This window comes from Falco cherrug, chromosome 17 (assembly GCF_023634085.1).
Source record: "Falco cherrug isolate bFalChe1 chromosome 17, bFalChe1.pri, whole genome shotgun sequence".
NCBI lineage: Eukaryota > Metazoa > Chordata > Aves > Falconiformes > Falconidae > Falco > Falco cherrug.
The window spans coordinates 4857188-4882414 of record NC_073713.1 but is presented as its reverse complement, the minus strand read 5'-3'; the positions used below and the strand labels follow the sequence as shown (position 1 = coordinate 4882414).

The following is a 25227-nucleotide window of genomic DNA, read 5'->3' as shown; positions in this document are numbered from 1 at the left end:
ATTGTTTTCCTTTCTAGAGTGAATAATTTTATTGAAAAGATTTAATTGCTGTTTGCATATGGAAAACAAAACCAGCAGTATTGTTATATAGTCTCAGTTTCTGGTATGAGTGAAAATACCACGGAAAAAGCTCTCCTTTGGGAGAAATGGGGACGCCACTGCAATAGGCAAATGCAGTTTAAAGTGAGCTCAAGTTTTCTGAAACAAAGTGTTTGGTGGGTCTGCAAACTCCTGATGAACCATTTGCCACTGAAAAGCAGCCCCTGGCACTGCATCAAGGAAGAAGCTGGGCAGTGGGTGCTTCAGGACAAAGCTGAGCTCAGCACAGAATTTCTGCATAGCAGTAGACTGCATTTATTCCTCAGGATAGTTTGGGTTTGTCAGGAAGCCAGACTGAAACCATCTTGCAGTTTCCCTCCATGTGTCTTCAGCAGAAAAGACCATAAAAATGCTACAATAATATTTACTGAAGTGTGTATGTTCACAGTTATATCCATGTGTCTCTGTTTACAAACGCATTGGCTCCATGCAAGTCAATTATTTTACAAGGGTGATGAAAAAGAAGGGAGGTGAATTAGAGCTAGGTGGATTTGACTGCCCAGCTCTGCAAAACAATCACCCACGCAGCATCAAGTTATTTTTAGTGAGCGTGGGCAACTTTGGAGCAAAAAGCTGTGGGCAGAGATCAGTAGTGATATAAGCACAGTAAACTGGCCGAGGAGAGTGTTAATACATGGCAAAGGCTGATTGATTTTCTGGAAACATGACATGATTTGGAAAAGATCTTGAGAGATCATATAGCCCTTCCGACTCAGCAGAGTTATGCTGATTAATTCATGGAGGCAAATCCTTTTGTAGTGAACTTTGCTGCTGAGAAACAAAACCTGGCTCAAGCTATGCCAATGGCAAAGCTTCCAGCGCTGTTAACAGGCTTAATGTTTTACCCTTAAGGTTCAGTACTTATCCTAAATTATCTCATGTGTCTTGGTCAGCAGAACTGGGCAGGAATTCTCTCAAACCTTCTGGGAACAGAAGCCAGGAGCTGTGATTTGTCCCTCATCTGCTAATGGGCAGACCCCTCATCTGCTCCTCCCAGCGTGCATCAGTACCAGGAGGCTGCGAAGCTCTTGAGAGGTCGGGAGTGCTCAGGGAAATCCCTAGCTTTAGGCCCAGGGATGCTGGTAAGCCAGCTGGAGACTGGTGGGGATGTGGCATGCTCCAAAGTACAGCTGCCATTCTCTTTAAAGGCAGAGCTGCAGCACACCTCCAGGATTTAGGAACTTACATAATGGAGATGCAATTGTCTATCAGACATGTCCATTCTCTCTAGCCTCAGATTTCACCATATTACTTTTAAGAGGTCAAGAGGCCACAGCAGTAGTTTGGGCAGGTTCTCTTCTTTTTTTCACTTCCTCTCCTGGCCCTGTGCTGAGACCGCACGGAGGCACCTCTGGAGATTTCCCATGTTGCAGGGGCTGGTGCTCCTAAGCCTCCTTATCGTCAGCCCTAACGCAGCAGCTTGCTGGGGAGGAATACTGTGACCTGGTTATTCCCGTTTGGTATTGAGCCTGTTGGAAACAAACCAAAACAGGCTCTGAACCAATTTATGTGCAGTCTGGGCTAAGACAAAAAGTTGTTGGTCCAGAGCCTATAAACATGTGCATGAAGTCAAGTGCTTTCCTGAAAAGTGAAGGACAGAAGCATAATTTAATTTTTTTTTTCCTTTTTGAGTCAGATTTTTGGGATCTTGAGATAAAAATAATAAAGCATTTATTTTAGCAGCCTTCTTTTACACACTTGACATGAAATTCCATGGAAATAGTGAATGTAAAAATAATAAAAAAAGAGATGTATTTCCTTATGAGATACTTTGCAAAATCATTTTGCCATAGTTTTTAGCTGGCTAATTTCCGTGTGTTTTCGCTGTTTATGCCTATCTTATTCCTGCTTTGGTTCCCTGTAGCGTGAGTAATTAAGTTGTGGTTTCCCATTTATCTGAATTGTGAAGAAATTATGCTATATTCTAAGACTGCCAGGTTATGCTTCGATGTAGTACTCTGGGTGGAAAGTGAAAGAAAGGCAGCCTGAGCTGCAGAGGAAAGCTTGCGTTGCAACTTCTCCAGGTAGTTAACCTGCTTTGTAGTTTCGAGCAAGTCTCCAGTGCGCAGTAAGCACAAAATTATTGCAGTGTGGGATGACATCAAAATAATTAAATGAAAGCCGTCCTTTATACACAAGGAAAGCCTCAAATCCGCAGAAACTTTGACACAGTCTTAAAGGTATGCTGCTGCCTTCTTAATCCTTAGCCCTGCTGCAGCAGGGAAAGCAAGGCTGCATCTCCTCCCGTCCGTCCTGCTCAGGGCAGAGACAGCTCTGCGGCACGGATTATCAGCATGTGCGCTGCCACAACCCGAGTGCCATTAGCTCAGCGGGAAAATACTGTGACCAGAACAGTTTGTCAGTCACTGTGCAGTGTTGCAAGTAGATAGAAGCGGTAAAGAGCAATGCACTTTGGCAAGGAGTGCTCTCTGCCTGTTGTTTTCACTACAGTGTTATGATGGATCTCTGGTGCTAGCTGCAGCCCGCAAAACCTCTGCTGTAGAAGCAGGCCTTAAATTGATTGTGAAGGGCACAAGATTGGATTGTGGTTGTTAGCAATAAAATGCCTATGATTATAATTTTCCAGGGGGAGTTATGTGGAGTCCCTGCACCAATCACATAATATCCTGTAAGGAAGGTGGAGTAGCATGAGCAAACCTCAGGAAAAGTGTGCTGAAAAAGCTGCCGAGGTCTTTCTTTTTGTTTTGATTAGGTGTATTGTGAGGACGGGATATATTAGAGTATAGAATTGCAGTCCAGGCCTTGCTTTGAATTATCCAAAAGATTCCAGTTTGTGTCCCAGTAACAGCACTGGACAAGGCTCTATGCCCTACAGAGCTTACAGTGGGCAGGGATCAAGGCAACAGAGAACTGGAGGATAAAAACGGACAAGGGAATGCTTCACTAAAGGTTATGCCAAAGATCAAGGGCAGGGATGAGGGTAATGCTCTGCCTTCCTGCCTCCTAATTCAGTACCCAATCCATCCGAATTTGCTGCCCCAAGATCAACACAGACTCTGCTCCTTTTTAATTTTTATATTTGACTCTTTTTCTTGTAAGTCTGATGTTATCTCTTTTCTGCTTGTATGAGATGCTGGCAGCAGAAGTGCTGACTTGTAAAACCGCAGTGCCAAAGTAATTTTTATTCAAGGAATAGATCCTCTGTGCTAACCTCAAGCCATGTGCAAGGCTGCTGGTACCTCATATTTTGGTGTTTTCCATCATACGTCTGGGGTCTTCAAACAGTGGGTCTATATTGGTAACATTCTCTTTACAAAAATATTTCAGGAGTGATTTTTAATATTATTGAAGGGGGAAAAAAAGTCACCCCTCTAGAGGTGGAAGTAATCTTTCCATGCATGGCATGATGGTTCAAGTGCTCAGCATTTTCTTCTAAGTCAGACTTTGTGGAGGAGGATGAACCTTTGATCTTTAGCAATGCCTTTTAAATGTGGTTATGGCCAGAAAAATGAATGTGAAGAGTTCAAAGTCAATATTCAGTGAAAATGCACTGCATGCACCTGGAAAGAGCTGTTATTGTAGACACTGAGTTATACCTGGGATGAAAGCACTGACTACTGTCACCTCGCCAGCTCTTGTTTTCATGACCTTTCTCCCAGGGAACTGGGAACTTCTAGCGAGCTTTCCTTGCCAGTGAACTTTGGATAAGGTTAAAAACCTGAACTTTTAGGGGCCTTGTCCAAGGCAAACTTCTAGAGGTTAGTGAGGGCATTAGAATATCCTGGGGCTAGTTCTATTATTAGTGCAGTCATTAGTGCAACAAAGACTGTGTCAGGGGCTGTGAATGAAAGAATATCAAGGTAAATGATGATGTTTCAGATCATACGTCTGCATTGCACAGTTGTCCCTGATTTTTACCTAGGGGTTGCTTCTCAGACCCTTTCCATTCATAACTTAGCTCAAATGTCCTGCTCAACACATTAACTAAGTGAAAACTTTTTCTAAAGCTTGCATGCCATCTCCATTTCACAGTAAGTAGTCAGGATATCTTGCTTGAAGCACTGGTGGGCTGTCAGCCCTCCCCACTGGGCTACCTCTGCAACCAGAACAACAGACCGGCTTTCTTGCAGCACACTGGGACAAAATCAAAGTGTACCTCACTTTAGCACCTAGACCTGGGACCTGGATCTAGATGGCTCATCTAAAAAAGGAAAAAACTGTGAATTCAACCTCTTACAACTATGAACTGTTATTAATAATAGCTGTGTCACAAATTTATGTCTGAGGGATCCAGAACCGCGCGCCAGCTCTATGCAAAACTGTTTCAGTAGTCATAGCGATGGGAGCCTTTCATTTGTGGCAGTTCAGCGGTGGGCTGCCCTGCAGAGGCTGGGGCTGTGCTTCACAGGGAGTTGAACTTGCCTATCACCGCGCCGCAAGCTGCCATAGACAGGACTGGCCACATTTATGCCAGGAATGTGATTAAAAACTGGAAAAACTGAAGCTAGCCTATTCCCAGAGGCAATATAATGTAACATATATGCCAGAATAATACACACAAGACCCCTGTCTCAGACTCAGTCTGGCCAGCTCAAGGACACCGCCCGGAAGGCAACAGCATGGGGGAAACCCTGGCGAGCTGTGGCCTGTCTGGTTAGGTTATGTTAGCACCTTTAACACCTTGATATGTTTTCCCAGTCGCCCGTCACCAAACGCTAAGTAGCTCTCAATTCCAGGGGATAGAAATTTGCCCTCTGGTATTCAGTTTAACTGCTGATCTGTTCCTCAGCCAAACACTTCCTGAACAGACTAGTCCTTCAAAACTCGATCTAGCCGAGCAGATCTCCGACTGAGCGCAAGGAAGGCTGCACACGTTCCCCAGCCGGGTCTGTAGCCTGAACGTCACCGAGCTCTGTCCTCTTCTAAGAGTTAAACTGAGTCCCAGGTGGTTCTCCCTGCTAGGGTGTTATCAGAGTGGTCCCCAGCCAAAGGCTACCTGTTGCTTGTGACCCTTTTGTTCTTCTGTCAAGCTGTAGATGTACACAGCATGGAGAGGCTGAACTGCAGCAGGGGTTGGCAGAATGCCACCCAGCTTCCCTTGCATGCAATCAGCAATAGCTGTTAGCTATTTGCATGCACAACCCGGATCCTAAGCAGGTGTTACAAGCCGCTATCTCTGCCTGATCTGCTCTGTGTGTCTTCAGTTCCCCCAGAGCCTTTACTCTGTAGCTTTTGTGACTGTAACTAACTCAGGGGTTTAGCTCAAACAATTCCTGGTTCAGTAACTGCTTGGGCCTGTGATGATAGCAGCCATCGCATTTGAATTTCTTTTCCTGTGTGTGACAGTTTTAAAGATGTTAGAGTTTGCATTCTGTATGTATTCAAGCAGCAAAACGCAGAGCTGCTCGGTGGGACGGCTGCCTGCCTGCGGGTTTATCATCGCCCCCGTTAATGTTAATGCCAGTTGCTGCTGTAGGCAGGGCCTAGCAGCCGCTTTGTCTTTCAAGGAAGATGCTTATCTGAGGCAGCAGGCTTCTCCATCAGATATTCTGTATATCAGAGAAAAGTGTGTGTTTGCCTGTGTATGTAAAGATAGTTGTACTTGGATGCAGCCCTAATCATTGATCCTAGTCCAGGGCTGGGTTTTGGGGTGTGTTTGTGTTTGGTGGGGTTTTTTTTTTTTTTTCGGGGCGGAGGGAAGGTAGGGGGATAGCCAGAAAGATCCCTGCTTTCTAATTTTTTTTTCCATCAGAACCTTTCCTCAGAAAAAAAATGGCTTTTAGGCAGAAAAATAATTTTCCCAGATATTGTTTCCCTAAAAAACCCCCAACTTTGTGCGTGTTTTTAGACCAGAAAACTCCAAACACAAACATTTTAAAATTTTATTTCATGAATCCACAGTGGTACTCACAGTTCCCTTGACTTTGACCAGCAAGGCGCATAGCTGAGACTGGATCTCTCCAGATATTTGGGGTTCACCTACCACCTCATATAGGGAACCCCACATATTTAGTACTGGGAGGAAGCAGAGAATTACAGAAGATGTGTCATTTAGGAACCCCCGCCCAACATCCTGACTTCAGTAAACCAGAAAAGCAGTAAGTCGCTATATCCTTACCTCTGATGGAAAGGCTTGCTCTCTTTTTAAGAGCTGCCACCAGAAGATCTTATGTTCTTGTACCTTTCTGCACAGGCAAGGTTTATAGCCTGGAGATAGTCTCAGTCCCTTTAAGGAGTTTCTGACACAAGGCTGTAATCGTACAGGATTACACCACAAGGAAATTCTTCCAAGGGGCACCTTCCACTCCCTAGCTTACTCTAATTAAAGCAGAAAAAGGGAAGGAGTATCTTTGAAAGGTTGTGCATCCACCAAGAAGAACGTGCTGGAAAGCATGAACACAGTCTGATCTCCTTGCAACAGTCAGTGTTAGGCAGTGTGGGGTAAAAGCTCTCATTGTTGTTGTTTAAAGTATGTAGCCATCTCTGCTGATCAGTGTGAGAGTTCGCTCACAAGAATTTTACAGCAAATACTGTAACTTCAGCAGAACTTGTGCAGATGTTTGAGGGTTCTTCCAAATTCAGGCTTAGCCAGGCCCACTTAAATTCTAGGCTACTCAGGATTATTTGATTTTGTTACGTGATCCAAGATCAGAGCTAGAAAAGTGCTGATATTTGTAAATGCAGAGCACTGACGTGACTCTTTCTAAGTGGGTTAATTTCAAGCTGAGAGGGATTCTCGTGTTTACCCAGTAGACCTTAACTATTGACATTTCTTGTGATGATATCATGAGCCTGGTAATATCTGATTTGTACTTAGATTCTCGTGTAATTGGAGGATTCCAGCAGCTGCACTTTTCTAAGTTTTCAGAATTTCTGTTTCTCTCCCTGGTTATGGAAGAATTTGTAAAACTAACCTCAGAAATTACTGCTGGGGGGAGGTGGGGAGAAAGCAATAGTTTATTATTTTTGAAAGCTCATGATTGAGACAGTGGCCTGTGAATTTTTAGCAAATACACCAGCTTTCAAAGCAAAGCTGGTGGCTGTCTGTTCATGGGTAACCCACTGCGGCAGACGCATCAGTGGTACAGGTCCTTTGAATGCCCAGTCCACAGAGTAGGTGAGCGTTGCTGCCTTTGTTTCGGAGCTCTGCTCTATTGACTCACATTAAAGTAGTGTGTGCTTTTAGTTTGGGAGGTTCCTCGTTCAGTTTCTGGCTTGCCAGCCATAATGGCAGCTGTGTTATGTGCGGTTAACTTAGCTCCACAGAGAACATGCAGACCTTGTCAGATGCACTTTGAATAAGGCAGGGCTGTGCCAAGGCCTTTATGAGCCTGGCATGCTTCATTTAAAAAACTCAAGTGCATCAACGCAAGGAAATCGATAGTCACAACTTTTTGTCAACATTTGGAGTTTCAACAGGAAAAAAAAAAGGATAACAATTTCCTGTTTTTAAGCATTTCTAGAAATGCACAGTTTGGTAACTCACCAGTCCTACACTTCCCACAAAATAAACAAGAAGTGTAAAGTAATGCATTTTTCATCCCACCACTAACACCCATAACTCTGACCCATACTAACTGCTTCTCCTTCACTAGTAACCTCAAAATATAAACACCACACAAACCCCTTTGAACGAAGATGTATAGACCTTCAAATGACACTCCAGAAATATTATATACCACATATCTCTTTGGCTGGTTTTGGACCAGCAAGTGCAGGCAGGTGGGCAGGTAACTATATGAAATTGCAGATGAAGCTGCTCACAGCAAGCAAGGAGAACACAGCACCCAGCAGCCACTTTACTGTTTGCAGAAGTCAAGTTAACCTTAACTCTTGCCCCACCCAGAGCGATGCAGCAGCTAGCAAAGCAACCCACTGGTTTTGCATATGGGTTAATGGACCCCAAAGAATCTGATTCAATCTGCAATCCTGGCAGATGGCAGACAGTGCTGGGCAGCTGTGGGGCCCTTGCAGGTGCTCACCAGCTCAAAGAGAGAATAAGAGTGGAGTTGCTAGTTTAGTCATGACTCTGAGCACTTGTGTTTTTTTCTCCCCAGGAGGCTCTGTCGGTGGTGAGCGACGACCAGTCCCTCTTTGACTCTACGTACGGCGCTGCCACTCACCTCCCCAAGGCAGATATGACAGCCTCAGGGAACCCTGACTATGGCCAGCCGCACAAAATCAACCCTTTGCCTCCCCAGCAGGAGTGGATTAATCAGCCCGTCCGGGTCAATGTAAAAAGGGAATATGACCACATGAATGGATCAAGGTAAGGAAAGATTCTTTCCACATCTACGGAATCTTAAATAAAAGCAAAGCACGTACTGTCCATTCATGCTTTTGTCCTGCATCTCAACAAACTCCACTTTTTGTGTAGGACCATATCCTGCTCCCCCTAGAGCTCTGCTGTCACCCATTTTTTACTGGCCTGAGGATCTTGCTCTTGCAGTTCTGCAGTATGCATCTCTACCAGTCTCCATGAACGCTGTACAGACTGGGACGTGAGACTGCCAGGACAGAGTTCATGCTGCAAACACTGTTGTAAATCGCACATTTCATCACTTGGTTCAGCACCCCACAAATGTGCCATGGTTCAAGGGGCTCTTGAAGATGGACTCAGACATATAGTAGTAGTTGATGTTTATAACAGTGCCCCAGAGTGAAGCCAGTGAAAGCTGCGTTAATGGGCTGTGTGGGCTTCACTGGAGGGCACTTCTTACTGCATCTGCAACCAGGTTCATGCTGCACTAGGGCAGTAACAACCATATGAAACTGGAGAGCTACTTGATGGAGAAAGGAAAAAGGAAACTGAGGTCCTTTATGGCAGTTTATGAAACAAAACAAAAGGCGTATGCCCACATCTTCTGTGTGAATAAGTGCGACCACTGGTAAGAAAGAGAGTTCAGGAGTATATTTGAGCAGCGATATTAACCATCAAATGGACACTGGTCATGATGTATCCTCTACAGCTTTTATCTGAAGAGGCAGGAGGTCTGCCCCCCTTCATTGTAGTTAGAGCTGGGGGAGATGAATCATTTCCCTGTTCAATGACAAATTCAAAGACCTGAAAACATTTTATTATCCCAGCTGAGGCTGTTGCCTTTGAAAACATGTCTATAAGTCCAAAGCCTAGGCAAAAAATTCACCTTCTTGGACAAAATCTTCAGATGCAGCAATTTTAATTTTTTTCCAGTTTTAAATATATACAATAAAGCAAAACTATTTTACTTTTTAGCAGTAAGTTTTAGAGTTCATATTAATTTTAAATTTGGTTTTCTTTTCAAACTCACAAACATCTCTAACATTGGTACAATGTTAACACAGGCCAGTTAAACAATCAAGGGATTTTCTCCTGTAGGGTTAGCTTAGGGCTTCTGTAACAGCCTATTTTTCTGGTTTCTGAGAATATAGTAAAGAGTAGAGTTTGAAACAGAAAGCAGCCTTGCACTTTCAAACTTCTATAGTGAGAAGATGGTGTTAAAGACTTCAAACAGCAGCATGTTTTTTTCCTCGTAAGTATAGAGTAGATGCTGATTTTACTATAAGATAAAAGTCTTTGCGTCAGTTGGTCTTTGATGGTGATCATTTTTAGACTGAATTTGATCTTGCCCTGGTTGTTCCTTAGTATCATTTCTGGACTTTATAAGAACTACACGGATTTTTGCACTAGTGTTTCCAATCTCAGAATTGAGGCTGAAACAGGGAAAATTAGTTATTTCCTGAAAAACACCATCCCTGGATGACACAGGCAAAAGGATGGATCTTGAAAGTACCAGTGGGTTGGGTTTTGTTGATTATCACTAGGACTACCTTTGGCTACCAAGGCTGGTCTTCTTAAATTACCTCTAAAATCTTCAAGAGGGCAATGCAGAGTGGGATCCTGACCAAATGAGTGAGGCTTGTGCATGGGGCTGTGCAGGTCTGACCTCCCCATCCCGCAGAGAGGTGAATCAGTCGCAAGAACCGAGGTGGCAAGGTCAGCCTCGCCAATGGCAGAGGCAACACGCTCCCACTATCATGTGAGGAAGCCCTCTGTAGCATTGCTTCTGTTGCTCAAACCCCTGTTGTCAGACCAACACACAGAGAGTGCTTCCTCCCGTTAAGCTCTTTGTCTTTCTCTCTCTAGCAAGTTTTGGACGTCCAAGGGAACAAGTAGTCCTGTCATATCTGCTGAACTACCACAGGTAGCATGTATTTGTGCTTTTCAGATCCTGTAGGCACATGTTCTGTAGTTTCTGCACATGTGGATGTGCAGAATTCTGTACTTGTATGTCCAAAAGCCTACATAACACCCTCATTGCATGTGTATCGCGTGTACTTGGGAATGAAATATGTTGGGCTGTCTTTCCATTGTGATCTTTGTGTTACAGTTTCCTCATCCACTCAGAAGAAAAAGGGAAATAATACTGTTTTGACAAACTGATTTATTAACAATTATAAGTGCTCTGATACCCATGGAGAAAGGCCCTCCAGAGGTGTGTTTATTCTGGGCAAAAAGGAAATACTTCTTTATGGGCTTGCTCAAGACTACGAGATTCTTAGGCAGAAACTAAGTGTCCTCAGTCTCTCTAAAAGAGGGGCAAAACTTCCCAACCTATTAGAAAAACAGGAAAACCTGTTTTGAATGTCAGAACTAAGCACTGAAATAGCTTCCAGCCTTTCCTTTTGCTAACTTGTTAGCACAAGAGCTCCAATCCACCCAAGAAACGAGGACATTCATCTGACTTACTCCTATTCATGGCTGAGAAGTCGCCCTTCCCCTGCATGTCCATCACTGCTCATTGTTATGGGTTGGGCCACTCCAGTTGCTTGTTCCTCTGCCCATCAGCTGCCTGGCAAAACTGACACAACATCTGAGCAGCAAACACCAATCTCAATACAAATTAACTTGAACTGCAGACTGAATAACAAACCCTGTTCCCCCTCCCTCCCTCTCTGCCTCTCCTTCTCCCTCTTGTTTTTCAAGCACACTCTCTTACCGGGTTCCAGCTGCCTCATTAGAGGGAGCAGCCTTTATTCTGTGTTTCACCTGTACTTGAAGTGTAGTGTTTTCTGCTTGTTGAGAGAGTGGTTTATGTACTCTAGGGAGTGATAAAGCTAGAGGACACCTGACAGTGGAGGGAGGTGGGTGTCGCTAAGAGAAAGTGTCCAGCTTTTCTTCTTTTTCTTAGCAACCAGCAGCAGGTCTGACAGCTGTGATGTATAGCGTGATGAGTTGGTTTGGTCCTCAGCAGGGTGGGAGAAGGGGGCTTTGAGGAACCTCTCCAAGCTTGTTTTGCAGAGCCATCCCTCCAAGTGCCAGCCAACATGGAAACCCTGACCAGCTGTATAACCCATGTCAGGTTTTCCTGGTTTACTCCCAAAGTGGAAAGAATTCCCCAGATACCTGCATGTTAACTATGTACAGATGTTCAGGCAGCGGCAGGGATCTATCTTTTAGGGGAGGAGATGGGACTTCTGTATTATTGCAAGATTCAGAAGTAGAAATTTTGTGGAAGTTTCTAGTATTATCAGACCTGGATGCAGTATATGGCCTCAAAATCTGTCCTTGCCTTCACAGGCGGCTGCTTGCTCAGAACAAACCCCAGCATTACATTCATGTTGCACAGTGATCAGTGTCCAAACACAAGGCATTTAAAATCCAGCACAGAAAAATTAAAATTCTTATGCTTCTTACACTCCATTAGGCACTGGGAAAGGGAAATGGTCTTGTCTTTGTTGATCTGTTGCACACAAAAAATACAAGTCCAGCTTTTCTGTGGGTTTACTGCAAGATGTTCTGCATATTGTTTATCTCCCTTTGCATCCATTTGGAAACTAGAAGCGTGGCTTGCAAACTTTGTTCTTTGCTGAGTTTGTGTCTTTTCCTTATTTTGTTTATAGTCAATTCAGGGAAAGACCTGTCTCCTGCAGTGTGCTTATACAGTTCCCAACATACTAGACCGGGATTTCTGTTGGGACCCTTAGATGCTTTTGTGATGTAAATACAATCATTTATGTTTTTAAAAAACAAACAAAAAAATCTTTCACATCTTAAATTCCAATGAATAGAGGAGAGGAGGATTATTTAAATAAACACTGGTTAAAGTTTAACCCAATTTAAAGTCCATTTTAGGAATAGATTTTTCTTATATTCTACATAAATTCCAAATGCAGAGTGAACCAAAAAATAGGTGTTCCAAATTTTGACTGCATTTACTGAGCTACTACAAATCTGCATTTGTAGCTAAACTCTGAGAGCGAATGTTAAAAAGATGCTACAAAATTTGTATGCTCTTCAAATGTGAAAGAATATTCTAATATGCTGGATGTGGGCGTGGGTGAGGGCAAACTTCAGTGCGTAATTCCAACTGAAGTTATGAATTTTGTCCAGCTAAGTCAGTGCTTTGAAAACGTTTTGGAGACCTTCTCTTGCTTCAGAATATTAAAATAATGCTAAGGTTCAGGGATCTCAGAACATTTTAATGCCACAATAATTTTCTCAAAATAAAACAAAAGGACTATGTGTGATGCCTAGAAGAATAAAAATCCCCTTTAAGTGGCGTGTGAGCCCTCTAGTGGGATTCACTGTGTTGCTCCAGTCCCCAGCCAGAGCAGCAGACTGTGTAATTACCTACTGTTTGCATTTACCTGTATCTGATAAACATGATTCTTTGAGACCCTATGAGCCCCTCTGTGCTTTCCTCAAGCAGCTTGAGTTTTGTAACCTGTAAGTCTTTGCCTTTCTACAGCTGTCCCTTCTTTCTGGCAGAGTTATAGTCTTTTTCAGTGTGTAAAAGGCATTCCTTGGAGCAGTGTGAGGCAGGGTTAAAGATGAGGAGCTGCGATTCTGCCTTGATAGCTTTGTTCCCTGCTTGTAAAAGGGAACCACAAGCAGCATCACAGTATCTCTGTTCTTACTTCCTTCACTGAACAACAACAACAACAACAAAATCTAATTTCAAGTGTAAAGATTAAAGCTAAGATGAGCAAATGGGGACTTACACCAAAAAGTGGCAAATCTAAACAGAAAAAAAAAAGATGGGAAGAGAGGAGGAATGAAAGGATGGGAAGAAAGGGATAGAAAGAAGGAGGAAATATCCCACTGACCGCAGCTCAGTCAGGTACAGAAATCACTGAAATCCCTTATTTTGCTCTTTCGAATGAAAGCCAAAGGTGATTCCTAGATAGAGGCCCTGGAACAGTAATTATTTTATTTTCAGGTATCTGGAACACCGGCTGAAGCTGTACAGAGGATTTATTAGTCAATGCCAGGCTAGCTGCTTGTCCATTTTGGCTGGTCTAGCATAAACTTTCCCAAAACACCAAGCTCTTGGCATCCCCAAAGACTGCTACTGGAGCTGCTGGAATGAAAAGTCTGTGGACGGGCAGTGGAAATGAGTACTGCTTCATATTCCTTGGACTCTGTCACTGCCACAGTGAATGTACTTAAGAGATCTTGTGAAAGCAGCCTATATCCATTTACCTTAGTAGATCTACAACGTTTTCTGCCCAGAACATGAGCAAGTCCAGCGTGTATAACCACTTGAAAGTCTGAAGTCTCTGTGAAAAGTCAAGGATTAATCTGGCATCTGAAATCCCCTTGCACAAACCATTTCAAATAATGAGGAATTCTTTATATAAATCTAAGTCTGCTTGTGGGTAATGCATGAACTAGGAAAGGAGCTATATTCAATGAATACACTATTCATGGCTCGCAGCTCCCTTTTCTCATTTGATACTGTTGTTGTTCCCCACACTGAATTCTTCTTTGTGTTGCCCACTGCTACACCTACCTTTGCTGGGTTACTGTTAAATCCCTCATCTTAGGTTGGGGCAGTACAGTAATGGGTGTCCAGGAGCTGCAAAGATGATTCAGTCTGGTAGTGCTGCCTTATTTCCCAATAAAAGGCTCCATTTGGATCTGGTAGGAAAGGCTGGGTTACAGAGGACACAAACAATAAGGATCTTCCCACTTGCCATCACTGAAGATTTCATGGTATTTTTCTTAAAGACAGTTTGGTCTCCTGCCCAGTTAAGCTTTGGTGATGCTATTCCCAGTTACGCCTGTCCTTCTGCTATCAGATTTCCACTGAGGTTAGCTCTGGATCAACCATCCTGAAAACTTTCTGAGAGGGTAGGGAGGCATCTATACAGCCACACGGACACAACCCTGTCAGGTACACGGAGCACATTTAATGTCCTGCAGGATTAATGGGTGGCTTCTCTTCCCACCATGGTAGATCAGTGGTTGGTAAGGACGCCTCAGTCCCTTAAACTTCTTTTCAGATCTGTCTCTGATACTTGGTTGGTTTTGGCTGCTGAGACATACAGAGCAAGGTAGAGGATAGGCAGGGTCCCAACTGCCAAACCAAGAGTCTGTAAAGTGGAAGATCATCACAAAACCACCGAGGAGATATCTTACAACACTGGTGTTATTTTTGTTACTTCGCTGTATTGGTCATGTGAATGTGCATGATGCTTAGCAGGGAGAATAGAGAGAGCCAAGGACCCTGTGGTCATTTCATGTGAGTCATTTCACGCGAGTCATTTCATGCCAGTAGAAAGCATGTATACTCCTAGGCAGATCAGCTTTTTTAGAAGATGTTTTTTATCTTAGAGTCTGGATATATCCTATAGTTCTGTATGAGTATTATGTATGTGTAGCTATTTTGTCATGAATAGTGCATATCTCAACTGCAGGGGTTATTTTCCAGGGAAATTTAACTACAGAGCAAGGGGGTGAGAGCGAACCCCCTAGAAGGACCTTAGGTAGCAGGTAGTTGTGCTGGCACTGCTGGCGCCTGGGATGTGCTGCAGGGAAAGCAAAGAAAATTTGACTGTTGTGTCCGAAGGAGGGAGAACTTCATCCCAAAGGCAGGTGGGAGTCCGTACATGGGGATGTGTGTGTTCGGGTCTGCCCCACCAGCTGGGCTGCCCACACCATTTAAAGTCAGCAGCTGGTCTCCAGGCAAGGAGGTGGTCACCTCCCAGGGACGGTGAACCCTAAGCTGAACAGCCTCTGACACCCTGAAGTACGGATGCTTTCGCTGTTTCATTGAGTCTTCTCAGGACAGCGTGTACCTTGGGAAAGAATAAGATCCTTTGTGCTGCTTCAGGGCTTTTTCTCTGCCAGTACAGGTAGCATTTAACACCTGACACAGAGTATTTCAACAGAAAGTTAGAAATGATCACATTCCCTGTGAAAACCCTGGTGTCCCTGCAGTTGCTCAGACTCTCCTCTGACTGCCACGGGGACATTAAACCTTCAGCAGTTTGCCTCTCTGAAGGCGGATTTTGGTTCCCTGCCTGGAAAAACAGTAGGCGAAATAGTAAAACCTTAAATTCGAACATGTGTAAGTTATACATCTTATTTCCATTTTCAAGCAACATTCCCTCAGTAAGACATGAGGAAAAAATTACCATCTGCCTTAGAATATCTCAGTGGAGCATTTATCTCCCAGCCATGATAACTGAATTTCAGTAATTTCTCCCCGCCCCCCCTTCAGATTAAGAAACAAATTTGTTTAGTGTCCAATCTTGGAAGTCTTGCCAGCTGAACTCGGAGGGTGGGATTTGGTGCACTGTCATAGCTCTTACCCTTCAGTGAACGGTTTCCTCCCAGGCCACTTTGCTTCTGGCAGAGAAGAAGGACAGCTGTATGATTAAAGCAGTAGACTAAACTGCGCTGGATATGGCCTCTGTGCTCACTTTGCATAGCGATTGCATACTAATGCACCCTTGTACAGGTTAGGGCGATAACCCTGCCCTTCCTTGGCACATTCTTCGGAGCTGAGATGTGCTGTGTGCATGTGGCAGCCTGTGGGCTGGTATTTTAAGTGACCTCTAGAGCTAAAAGCACGAGTTACTACTGCAGCTGGAGAAAAACAAAATCTGTGCTCCCTATCTGTGGTTTGGAGGCTCATAATTCTCCCAGAACAGGACAGAGAAAGCCTATTGCTTGCCAAGGGTCTGCATGTAGTCCAGGCCTTAGCACAGTGCCACCTGAGTTGCTAAATGTTCCCTCCTCATCACTCCATCACCTCAGAAGTAAAACTGGGGCCAGAGCCTTTTCACACACTGTTTCTGTGGTCTGAAGTTCTTGACTCATGTCTAAGCCACCTCAGATTTCTAGATTTCCTATCCAAGTAGCAGACAAGCCTTGGACTGTTTCACTGCTAAGAACAGACAAGATACATTCAGCCCTGTATAAATAAGGCTCTTTAGATAGGATGCTAATATTGTAGTATTCTCCTGGGACTATCCTGTCATTTTGGCATGAGTATTTTGTGTTCTTTGTTAATGAAATCAAGGGGGGTGGGGGGGTGGGTGTCTATCTGTATTTCTGATTAGCCCTGCAGAAATGCCTTAGGTCATGAGGTGGTGAGTACAGCCTTTCTGTCAACTGACAGACTCTGCTGTAAGAGAAAGACGGTGTGCAGCGTTGTTTTTAACACAATGCAAGAGTGAAACAGTCCAACAAGGGCTCCTAGGAGCACCAAGCTGTATCTGAAGGGTTGTTAAAATGCAGCTGAGCAATAAAGGATGAAGGAGGAGGGGTGTGTGTAACCGATAGACCTATGTGATGGGTGCTTTCTGGTTCGTGAATTTTGGTATTTCAAAGGTACTGAGTGCAACCTCACAGCTACCATTGCCTTTGTCTGGAAGTCATTCTTTGCACCTCCAACTTTCTTTCCTCCAACTGGTTTAATTATCAGAGATCCCCTCCATGAGACCTGTGATTCATAGGTCACCTGATGACATTCATGTGACAGGCCACGAATGGTTGCTCCCATATGTAAAGAAACTCCCCTTAACTTTTTGCCTTCGGGATACTTGCCATTTCTGTAACCCAAACCTCCTTCTGCTACAGCAGGGATGAAAGGTGCATACTAATCACAAGTCATCTGTTTCATTTCGCATTTCAGGGAGTCCCCCGTAGACTGTAGTGTGAACAAATGCAGCAAACTCGTCGGAGCAGGGACAGAGTCCAACCCAATGAGTTACAGCACCTACATGGATGAGAAGAACGGGCCTCCTCCCAACATGACCACCAATGAGAGGAGGGTCATTGTCCCAGCAGGTACCACCACTGTCAAACTCTTTGTGCCATATTTCCTTGCATCGTCTTAAATATCCAGCTGAACAGATAAGTCCTGTTTATCCGCTCGCTGACGAATTCTCTTTCTTACAAACCATGTAAAAAGTAAAGAAAATATCAGACTTTCTGCTAGTGGAATTTCCCGTGTCCCAGTATATGTTCTATCTTGAATCAGAATAAGAAGTGGATAATTAGCGCTGCTTCTTTTTTATTATTATTTTTTTCCCCTGGAATGAAGTGTTGTTTTGGTGTGTTGAACCACATCCCTCTCCTGTCATATGTTAGAGGAGAATCTGCAGTGCTTCCTGGGACATGCATGGTATGATCAAAGAGCACAGTTCATAGGCAAGAATAAGCATGAAGTGGACCCAAATTATAACTCCCATGATGCTCTGCAGGATCCAGATGTACTTTCATGTCATAGTGATTCAAAATGAGCTATTTTGTTTTCATTTTTCTGTTAGAAGTAGAAAACCAGAAAAATAAGGTTCTGCAGGAACTACATTATCCTTCCAAAAATTGTTACACAGAAACATTCCTGTCCAGTTTTCTGTTTGTATTCGATATCCACATCTGCTGTCTGAAATTGGCAGGATGCGTTAGATGTATTTGGATAGTCAAACATGAGAGCTGCTGTGGCAGGCAACTGGTGAAGTCTGAACCTGGAACGAGAGGGACTCTTTTCCCTGCAAAGACCATAGATATAAACTGGCTAGCCCAGGAACTTCCCAGCAAGAGAGATATCATGAGCCAAATCCATTCCCAGTTCACATACTGAAACTTCCACTGATTTCAAGGGGTGCAGCCTGGTGCAGTGTTGTGAGGGTTTCACCGAGGATTGTAGCTGATTCAAGCAGATGAACTGTTGGCAGAAAGAAATGTACTCGTGGAATTCAGCTCTGTTTTCTGATCATGGCTTGACCACGAACAGATGACAATTTCCAAGCATTTGTTTGCCATTTAGGATGAAAAGGAAAAGCTTGAACCGAATGTAGTGAAGGGAAGCCAATAAAAGATTGACAGCAAATCTCAAAGTACCATTTAAGCCCTTGTTAGGATCTGCTTCGAGAGACCTGCTAACCTAATTGGTGACAGCATCAGATATGTTTTCAGGATCAACATTGCCTAGAAAGGTGCTAGTTGATACCAACTAATTATTATATTGTTAAAGATACCAGAGAGTGAACATTTATCCTGCTCTTCACCATGGTATTTATACATATTTAAAAAGATCAAGGGTGGGCTAAAGTTTGGCATTGTTGAAATAGGGGGAATTACTTTTAGTGCCCTCAGTGGAAGAGAAGGTTTAAAATCTCCTCTTTGAAGGGAAGTGAATAAAGGACTTTTCCCCCCCTTCATGAGCAGCCACAAATCAAAACCTTGAGATACTTGTGAAATAGCAGTGATTTACCAGACTTTGGAAGACAATAATGAACATCATCCCAGATCTCTGGCTGCAGGATATGAGGCCCAATTCATCCAAGAAAGGCATTTGGAAATTTTAATATAATCCAGAGTAAAGATTTATAGCGCATTAGGGTGAAGATAGGCAAGAATAATGTCACATTAGACTTGCAATAGTAATAATAATGAACTCTAAGCCATGTTTTAAGAAGGCAGTTTTTCAGAGACCGTTCAATGTCTTTTGCAGTGATAAATAGGCTGAATGAATATCTGAAATTCAAAAGAATTCAAAAGTGTTTGTTTAAAGGAGACCACAAATTCAATATGCCATCTAAATGTTGGGTTTTTTTTTCAAATCTCAAGACAAATAACTCTTTCAATTAAAAAAAAAAAAGCCTCTCTTGAATACTTGCATTGTAAAATTTGCAGTTTTTTGCCAGTGCTTAGAAAGCAGAATTTAAATTAGCTATTGCCAAAACATAAAGGAAATCCATCTTGCTTTCCCAAAGCAGACTCGCAAAAGTATGGGGCTGTAAGTTCCATGTTTAGAATTCAGCTTTAAGCAACCCAGTTTTACTAGAAATTCAATGAGGAAATGTCATGGTTATAATTTCAGTATTCCCTGGTCTTACTTCTCCGTTTCATGTTGTTATTCTAGAACTCCGGTGCCCAAGAATGCACCAGGCATAGCCACTACCTGACCTTTTGTGTCAAGGTACCCCTGCAGCCAAGTACACAGAGTTTACAGTCCTGAGCCAACATATTGTCTTGTGAAATGTGTGGTGAAGGCATTTCTTGTCCCTCCCCAAAGCACATCCTACCAGCTGTGAGATGGCTACATGCTTCTGATCCATTTTCTCAGCTGCCTCGGGACCTGAGGTGTCTGAGGTTTATCTTAGAGGAATGTACCAGCTGTGATGGACAGATTAAACATCTCCAAAGTTTAAGCTTGACATTGCAATCCTCTCCAGCTGCAATGGAACATGAATTTGCAGCTTAAATTTTGAAATGGGATACATGGGGAGAAGAAGCACAGGAAACATCTGAAAATGCAGATATGTGCTGAAAATGACTCTGTAAAATGGTATCATGGCACAAATTCTTGCTGGGTCTTTCTGATCTAATGCTCTTTTCAAAACTCAAAGGATGATTTCTTTTTTTAACTACTGATGCAGCAAACCATCACCATGGGGTCTGAAGCTCCAGCCGGGTTCAATCTCTCTCTTACGTCATAGCTAGTAATAAAGATTCCACAGCTGGAGCTTTGCTGACAGTCGATAATGATGCATGAGACAGTATAAAATCCACATTGCCCTCCAATAGCTGTGTTGGTTTTACAGGGCTAGCGGAGGTAGAATTGTATTCTTGTCAGCGGGGTGAACAAATGTGACTCAGAGATGCATTGCAAGCTGTTCTGTTTAAGCAATAATTTTTTTTTTCAGAGTCCCTTTGCTGACCATAAATACCGCCATCCTCAGACTTTAAAATGCCATCTGTTGGGACTTTGTAATGCACTTGCGAAGGATGGTGTGACTTATACAGCACTGATGTAATTATATAGCGTTGCAGAACCAAAGCTGTGACAAGCATACCCTTTCTAAGGGATGAGTTTGCTTTTAGAAGCTTTTTTCCAGAGAGAGAAAAGTTACCGTCAAATGTCACTAATATTGTTCCCAAGCACAGGTATAAGGTTCAGGCAGGTGTGAGACAGTCCAGAGGATTCACCTTGCCAGAGGGTCGGTGTGATCAGTTTATGCGCCTTGAGTCTTGTTATAGCACAATCCTTGTTCATCTTGGCAAAATGCATTGGGATCAGTAAAGTTAAATACATTTGGTTCTGGAAACAATGCTTAATGCTTTGGCTGGGCTACAGTGAGTTCTAGAGGCTTGAGTATAGTGTTACCTTCCTTTGTACTCTCCTGTCAGATCCCACCCTGTGGACCCAGGAACATGTGCGCCAGTGGCTGGAATGGGCCATAAAGGAGTATGGATTAATGGAGATTGACACCACCATCTTCCAGAATATGGATGGCAAGGAGCTCTGCAAAATGAACAAGGACGACTTCCTCCGAACCACCTCCCTCTACAACACAGAAGTTCTGTTGTCTCACCTCAGTTACCTCAGGGAAAGTAAGTATTGCCCCGACTCCCCCCAGCCTTAGCACGATCTGCTGGTAGGATAAGCTGCCGTGAGTATTTGACTTCTACGGCTCTTCTTGCAGAATAAATAATAGCAAGGGTGAGGGAAAAAGAACAGAGAAAGGCAAACAGAGAGAACAAACAAAGAAGGGAGGAATAAAAAGTGGGTTGGAAAGTTAATTTTGACTTAGATGGAGTTACTGGTGCTATCAGAGAGGTGAAGAACTGAGCAGGGCTCTTAGGAAGATTAGATACTCTTAACGATAATAAAAACATCTGTGGCTATATGATTAAAATACATAAATTTGCTGTGAAGATTAAACCAAACATTAACTGATGTGTTATGGGCAAATTATTCCATAACTTTGCAGTCAGAGGGCTGCGCACTTTCCCCTAAGGCTTCTGGTAAAGACTGCTTCAAAACAGGACCCACAACTGGCCAGAGCTGGAGATTTTCTATGTCCCTGGAGGCCCAGATTTGTTGGAAAGAGGACAAAATACAACAGTGATTCCCCAAATGCAAGCATGCTGAAGCAGGTGTCATGGAAGTGACCTAGTACTCAACGAACAAGTTTTGCTGAACCTCTTTGTTGCTACTGTCTGTCCCACACTAGAGTATGTGGTGGACCCACTACTCCTTTTTGCTGTATTAAGCCCCTGAGACAGAAGTTGTGAGCAGTCTTCTGAGCTACTTCTGGAAAAGCACAGCAGCCCAAACAGGAGAGATCACCTTATGGTTAGCACACGCTCTTGAGGCTGGGAGTCTCGGATTCAGACCTTTCTAAGACCTCCTGTGCAACAATGAACATGTCCGTAGCTTCTGAATGTCTCCTCCCCATCTATAAAGTGGAGGTAAAAGAATTTCCTTTCTTCAAAAGGGTGTACTTAACCATAATGGCATTATGATGAAACCAGAGAACTGGAGCTAAATCCCACATGCTCCAATATATTTTCAAGTGAAACAGCTTTTTATAGGAGTATAATTATTTGAGGACCGAAAAATCAGGAGAAGGTGCCATGAAGCCAGGTGGGAGGGCAGAAAGAGAGAGAAAAAAGTGTATTTTCTCCACTGGGAAATCAAGTTGTGATGTAAAGGCAGCTTTCCATCAGTGTACTGGCCAGTGCAATAAAGCAGCGAGACAGCATTTATTTGGGGTGTTTCTTCAAAGCTGTTCAGCGCTGGTCTCTCCCTGCCTCTGCTAAAATCAGTGGGAGTTTCACAGATTATAGTGGGATGACTTAGATCACAGATGGGTGCCTCTCTAAACCCCACCTTTATTTATTTTTTATTTTTTTTGAGAAGTCAAGCCAAGGAAATGATTCACAACAAATAACCGAATTGTTGGATTTGAACAGTTTTTGTCCCTTGTGACTTCACAATAAAATAATTTCCCATCCAAAATAATTTGCCAACTTCATCCTGTTTCATCAGCAAAGAGCTGCTGGTTCACAGAGCACTGCAAGCTTATTGCAGACGCAAACTAACTTTCTAACGAAGGTTTGCATACAGAATTACACACTTTTATGGGAAATCGTAAGGCAGTTTTGTGAAGCCAGTGCTGCTTTGACCAAACCTGCTGACTTTGGCTGGGTAAATCAGACGCTTTGTAACCGGAAATGTTTTTAAATTCCCACAAGATAAATACTCAAGTGAGACACTTGAATTGTCTTATTGATAAGACTTGAGAATTGACAGAAAGAGATGAAGGACTTGTATGTTTTTTGAATCAAACAACCAGGCTGAATTTGGAAAGGTTGGCAGAAGAGTTGAATTTTTCTGTTTCTTTAGCTCCAGACAACCTCTCCGGTGATAGTCTCGAGTGTTAGGTGTCCCATTACTCGGGGTGTTCAAAGGGAGTATCAGAGGAATTGCGTTCTTGCTCTCGTGGCATGTCTGAAGACCTGGATTCAATTGCCACCTTTACCGTTTGCTGCTGTCCATTTGTTCAGAAGCAAATTCCTGATTGATCCCACCCACCTTTACATGCCTGAAGTCCCTAAATTAGAAGTCTGGTCACACTGGTCTCCATTTATAGGAAAGAAGAAACAGGGCACGTTGAAATTCAGAATAGTAGCCCCCTAATTCACACATTGCTTTTAAATGCCTGAAATTAGGAGGTATAAACCTTTGCCTCGGGTCCTCTGGGCTTCAGTTTTACTTTCTGTAAAATAGAGCTAGTAATCCTGCCTTCTTGTTGGTCTTGTCAGTTGAGATAGCAAATCTGTGGAACAGGGATTGTGTCCCGTGTCTCTCAAGACCTAGCATGATGGAGTCCTAATGCAGTTGCAACATTTAAGGGCTGCTGCAATGCATGCTGAATAATAATCATAAAAATATAATACTCAGCCAGGGGAATGTCTACAATGATTTCTATGCTATTAAGCCAGTGCAAAACCCAAGCAACTTTGCTGCATTCAGACAGATTACTTACTCTGGTTTTACATGGATGCATATGAAAGGAGAATTCAATCCTGGTCCATCCCCAGCTTTTATGATTATAAATTTCTCTCTGTTCAGCCCCGTGGGCTGTTCTAAGACGTCATGCGAGTGCTGTCCTTATTAAAGCAAGCTCCTGTCTGAGTGGAGGTCGGGCAGCCTCTGAAGAGCATTCCTTTCCACGCAGCTGTTCCTAGCACTGCCTAATGACAGTCTGGTTTCTGGATTGCTGGTTAACTCCCTCACGGAGTAACGCCTTCGAAAGGAGCTTATTGTTTTTCCAGACTGATTTCCAGCGGATGTTTAGTGCCGAGCCTCTGAGCTCAGTGCCATAGGGAGATGGTCTTTTTTCACGAATTTTCCCCTTTTGTAAGGTTGTTTGTTTCAGAGACAACCAGCTCTGCTCCTGCTTAGGGTGGGGAAGACGTGATGGCAGCAAAACACAGGAGAACTTTGCGGAATTGCAGATCTAGAGACTAGATTACATCTGCCCAGTCTCCCTCTTGAAAGGTGTTCATCCTCTCAGGATGTTAAGCTGGATATGTGATGAATAGTGAATCTTCAGCTTCGGTGTTTGTTTTCCAAGCAATGAAGCTGATCTGAACTTTCTGAGCCTGTTTGCTAGCCAGGGAAGGGGATCCCACGAAAATTAGCTTCTCAGATGGTTTTCAATGTTTTACACTCCTGATCAGGGTGAAAACATTCTTAAAACTGCCTATGAAGTATGTTATTTTGCACATCTGAGTCCAGATTGAAAAAATAAACCAATAACATCTGCAAGACCTCAACAGAAGCTCAAACTTAGTTTTGGCAATAGAAGGTTTAGGTGAGCTATTTATTATATTTGAGACTAAACCAAACTCATATCACAGCACCTTTAGTCTTCAGGGAAAACGTAGGTCTGGATCAGAATCGTGCAGTTGTTTCCTGGTTCCATAACCTATTGAGGCAGTCAGGAATTCAGACATCTCTGACCTTTTGGAGATTTCAGACTTGCAGAACACAGTTCTGCAGCACACTCTGTCCTTTGGAGTCTCTCAAAATACCCCCCAGTAGTTTTTTTCAGGGAACTTACTGTCCATCCTCCCCCAGACAACCATCTTTCTTTAAGTATTTCTTCCAGTTTCCTCTCCAAAATTGTGAAGCCATGCCTTGGCTTTTTCTTCTTTTTGTTCATCCCGCTGCACCTTTGGACTCCAGACTGCCTGACTGCTGTGCCAGTATCTTTTTTCAAACACAGGCTGCCTGGCGAATCTTCCCCAGTCAGCCAGTGGGCAGTGGAAAGGGAGATCTGAATGTTTTCATGCTATGTTTGGGATGAACATCAAAAGAAGCCTGAACTGTCACCTCCTGTCCTTTTTCTCTCTAGTGATGGGGGGTCGGTTGTGTGTGGTGTGTACTAACGAAAAAAGCCTGAAGAGGAAAGAATGAGACTGTGGCTAGAAGCAGAAGCAGAAAACTGCTTTGTGGTTTCAAGCCATATATTCATGCCAAACAAAACTATACTGCTAAATGCAGCAGAAGCTGATTTTACCAGGACATGTGGAGGGAAGGCCACATGGCCTTCAGAAGGTGAAAATTAAAAAGATTTCCAGGTTAAACAGCCTTCAAGATCGTGAAACCAAATTGTTCCTGCATCTCAAAAGTACGAGCTGCCTTGTGAAAAGGAAGGCTTTATGGGGGGAAAGAACTTTCCTGCCCTGTTTTTCAGTCCTTTTGCATCTTCCTCTTTAATTAACACAAGAGAAATAAAAGCAAAAAGGAAAAGGTGGGGGCTACCATAAGATAACAGATTCACTATTAATTATAGGGGAACAGCCCACACTTTATTAATAATAGCAGTGTTTTCAGAAAGAGCTGATTTAATCCAAGGTGTCACTGACCCAGTGAGAGGTAGGGGGAATAAAAAAAAAAAAAACCCCAACAAAAATTCATTGCAGCCAAAGTTTTGCCCAGGGACAAGTAAGGGAGGGAAAGCCTCTGTCTGTTTGCTTCTCTCTGTCCTGATCTGTGTCTCTGCCTTTCTCTCTTTTCCTCCTTCATTGAAACCCCTTAATAGGAAACACATTTCCTTTTCTGTGGCGTTCCCACCAGAAACCTCAGACTG

General features: G+C 43.3%; 1 protein-coding gene across 5 annotated transcripts in view; it reads left to right on the top strand.

The window, feature by feature from the left end:
- Positions 1–25227, top strand: part of FLI1 (Fli-1 proto-oncogene, ETS transcription factor) — an 89385-nt gene that overhangs the window by 41939 nt on the left and 22219 nt on the right. For all 5 annotated transcript variants that reach the window (XM_014278746.3, XM_014278745.3, XM_014278748.3 and 2 more), the window contains 3 exons: positions 8118–8329; positions 16968–17122; positions 20471–20674. In XM_014278746.3, the coding sequence (XP_014134221.1) occupies positions 8118–8329; positions 16968–17122; positions 20471–20674 (571 nt within the window). The remainder of the gene's footprint in view (positions 1–8117; positions 8330–16967; positions 17123–20470; positions 20675–25227) is intronic.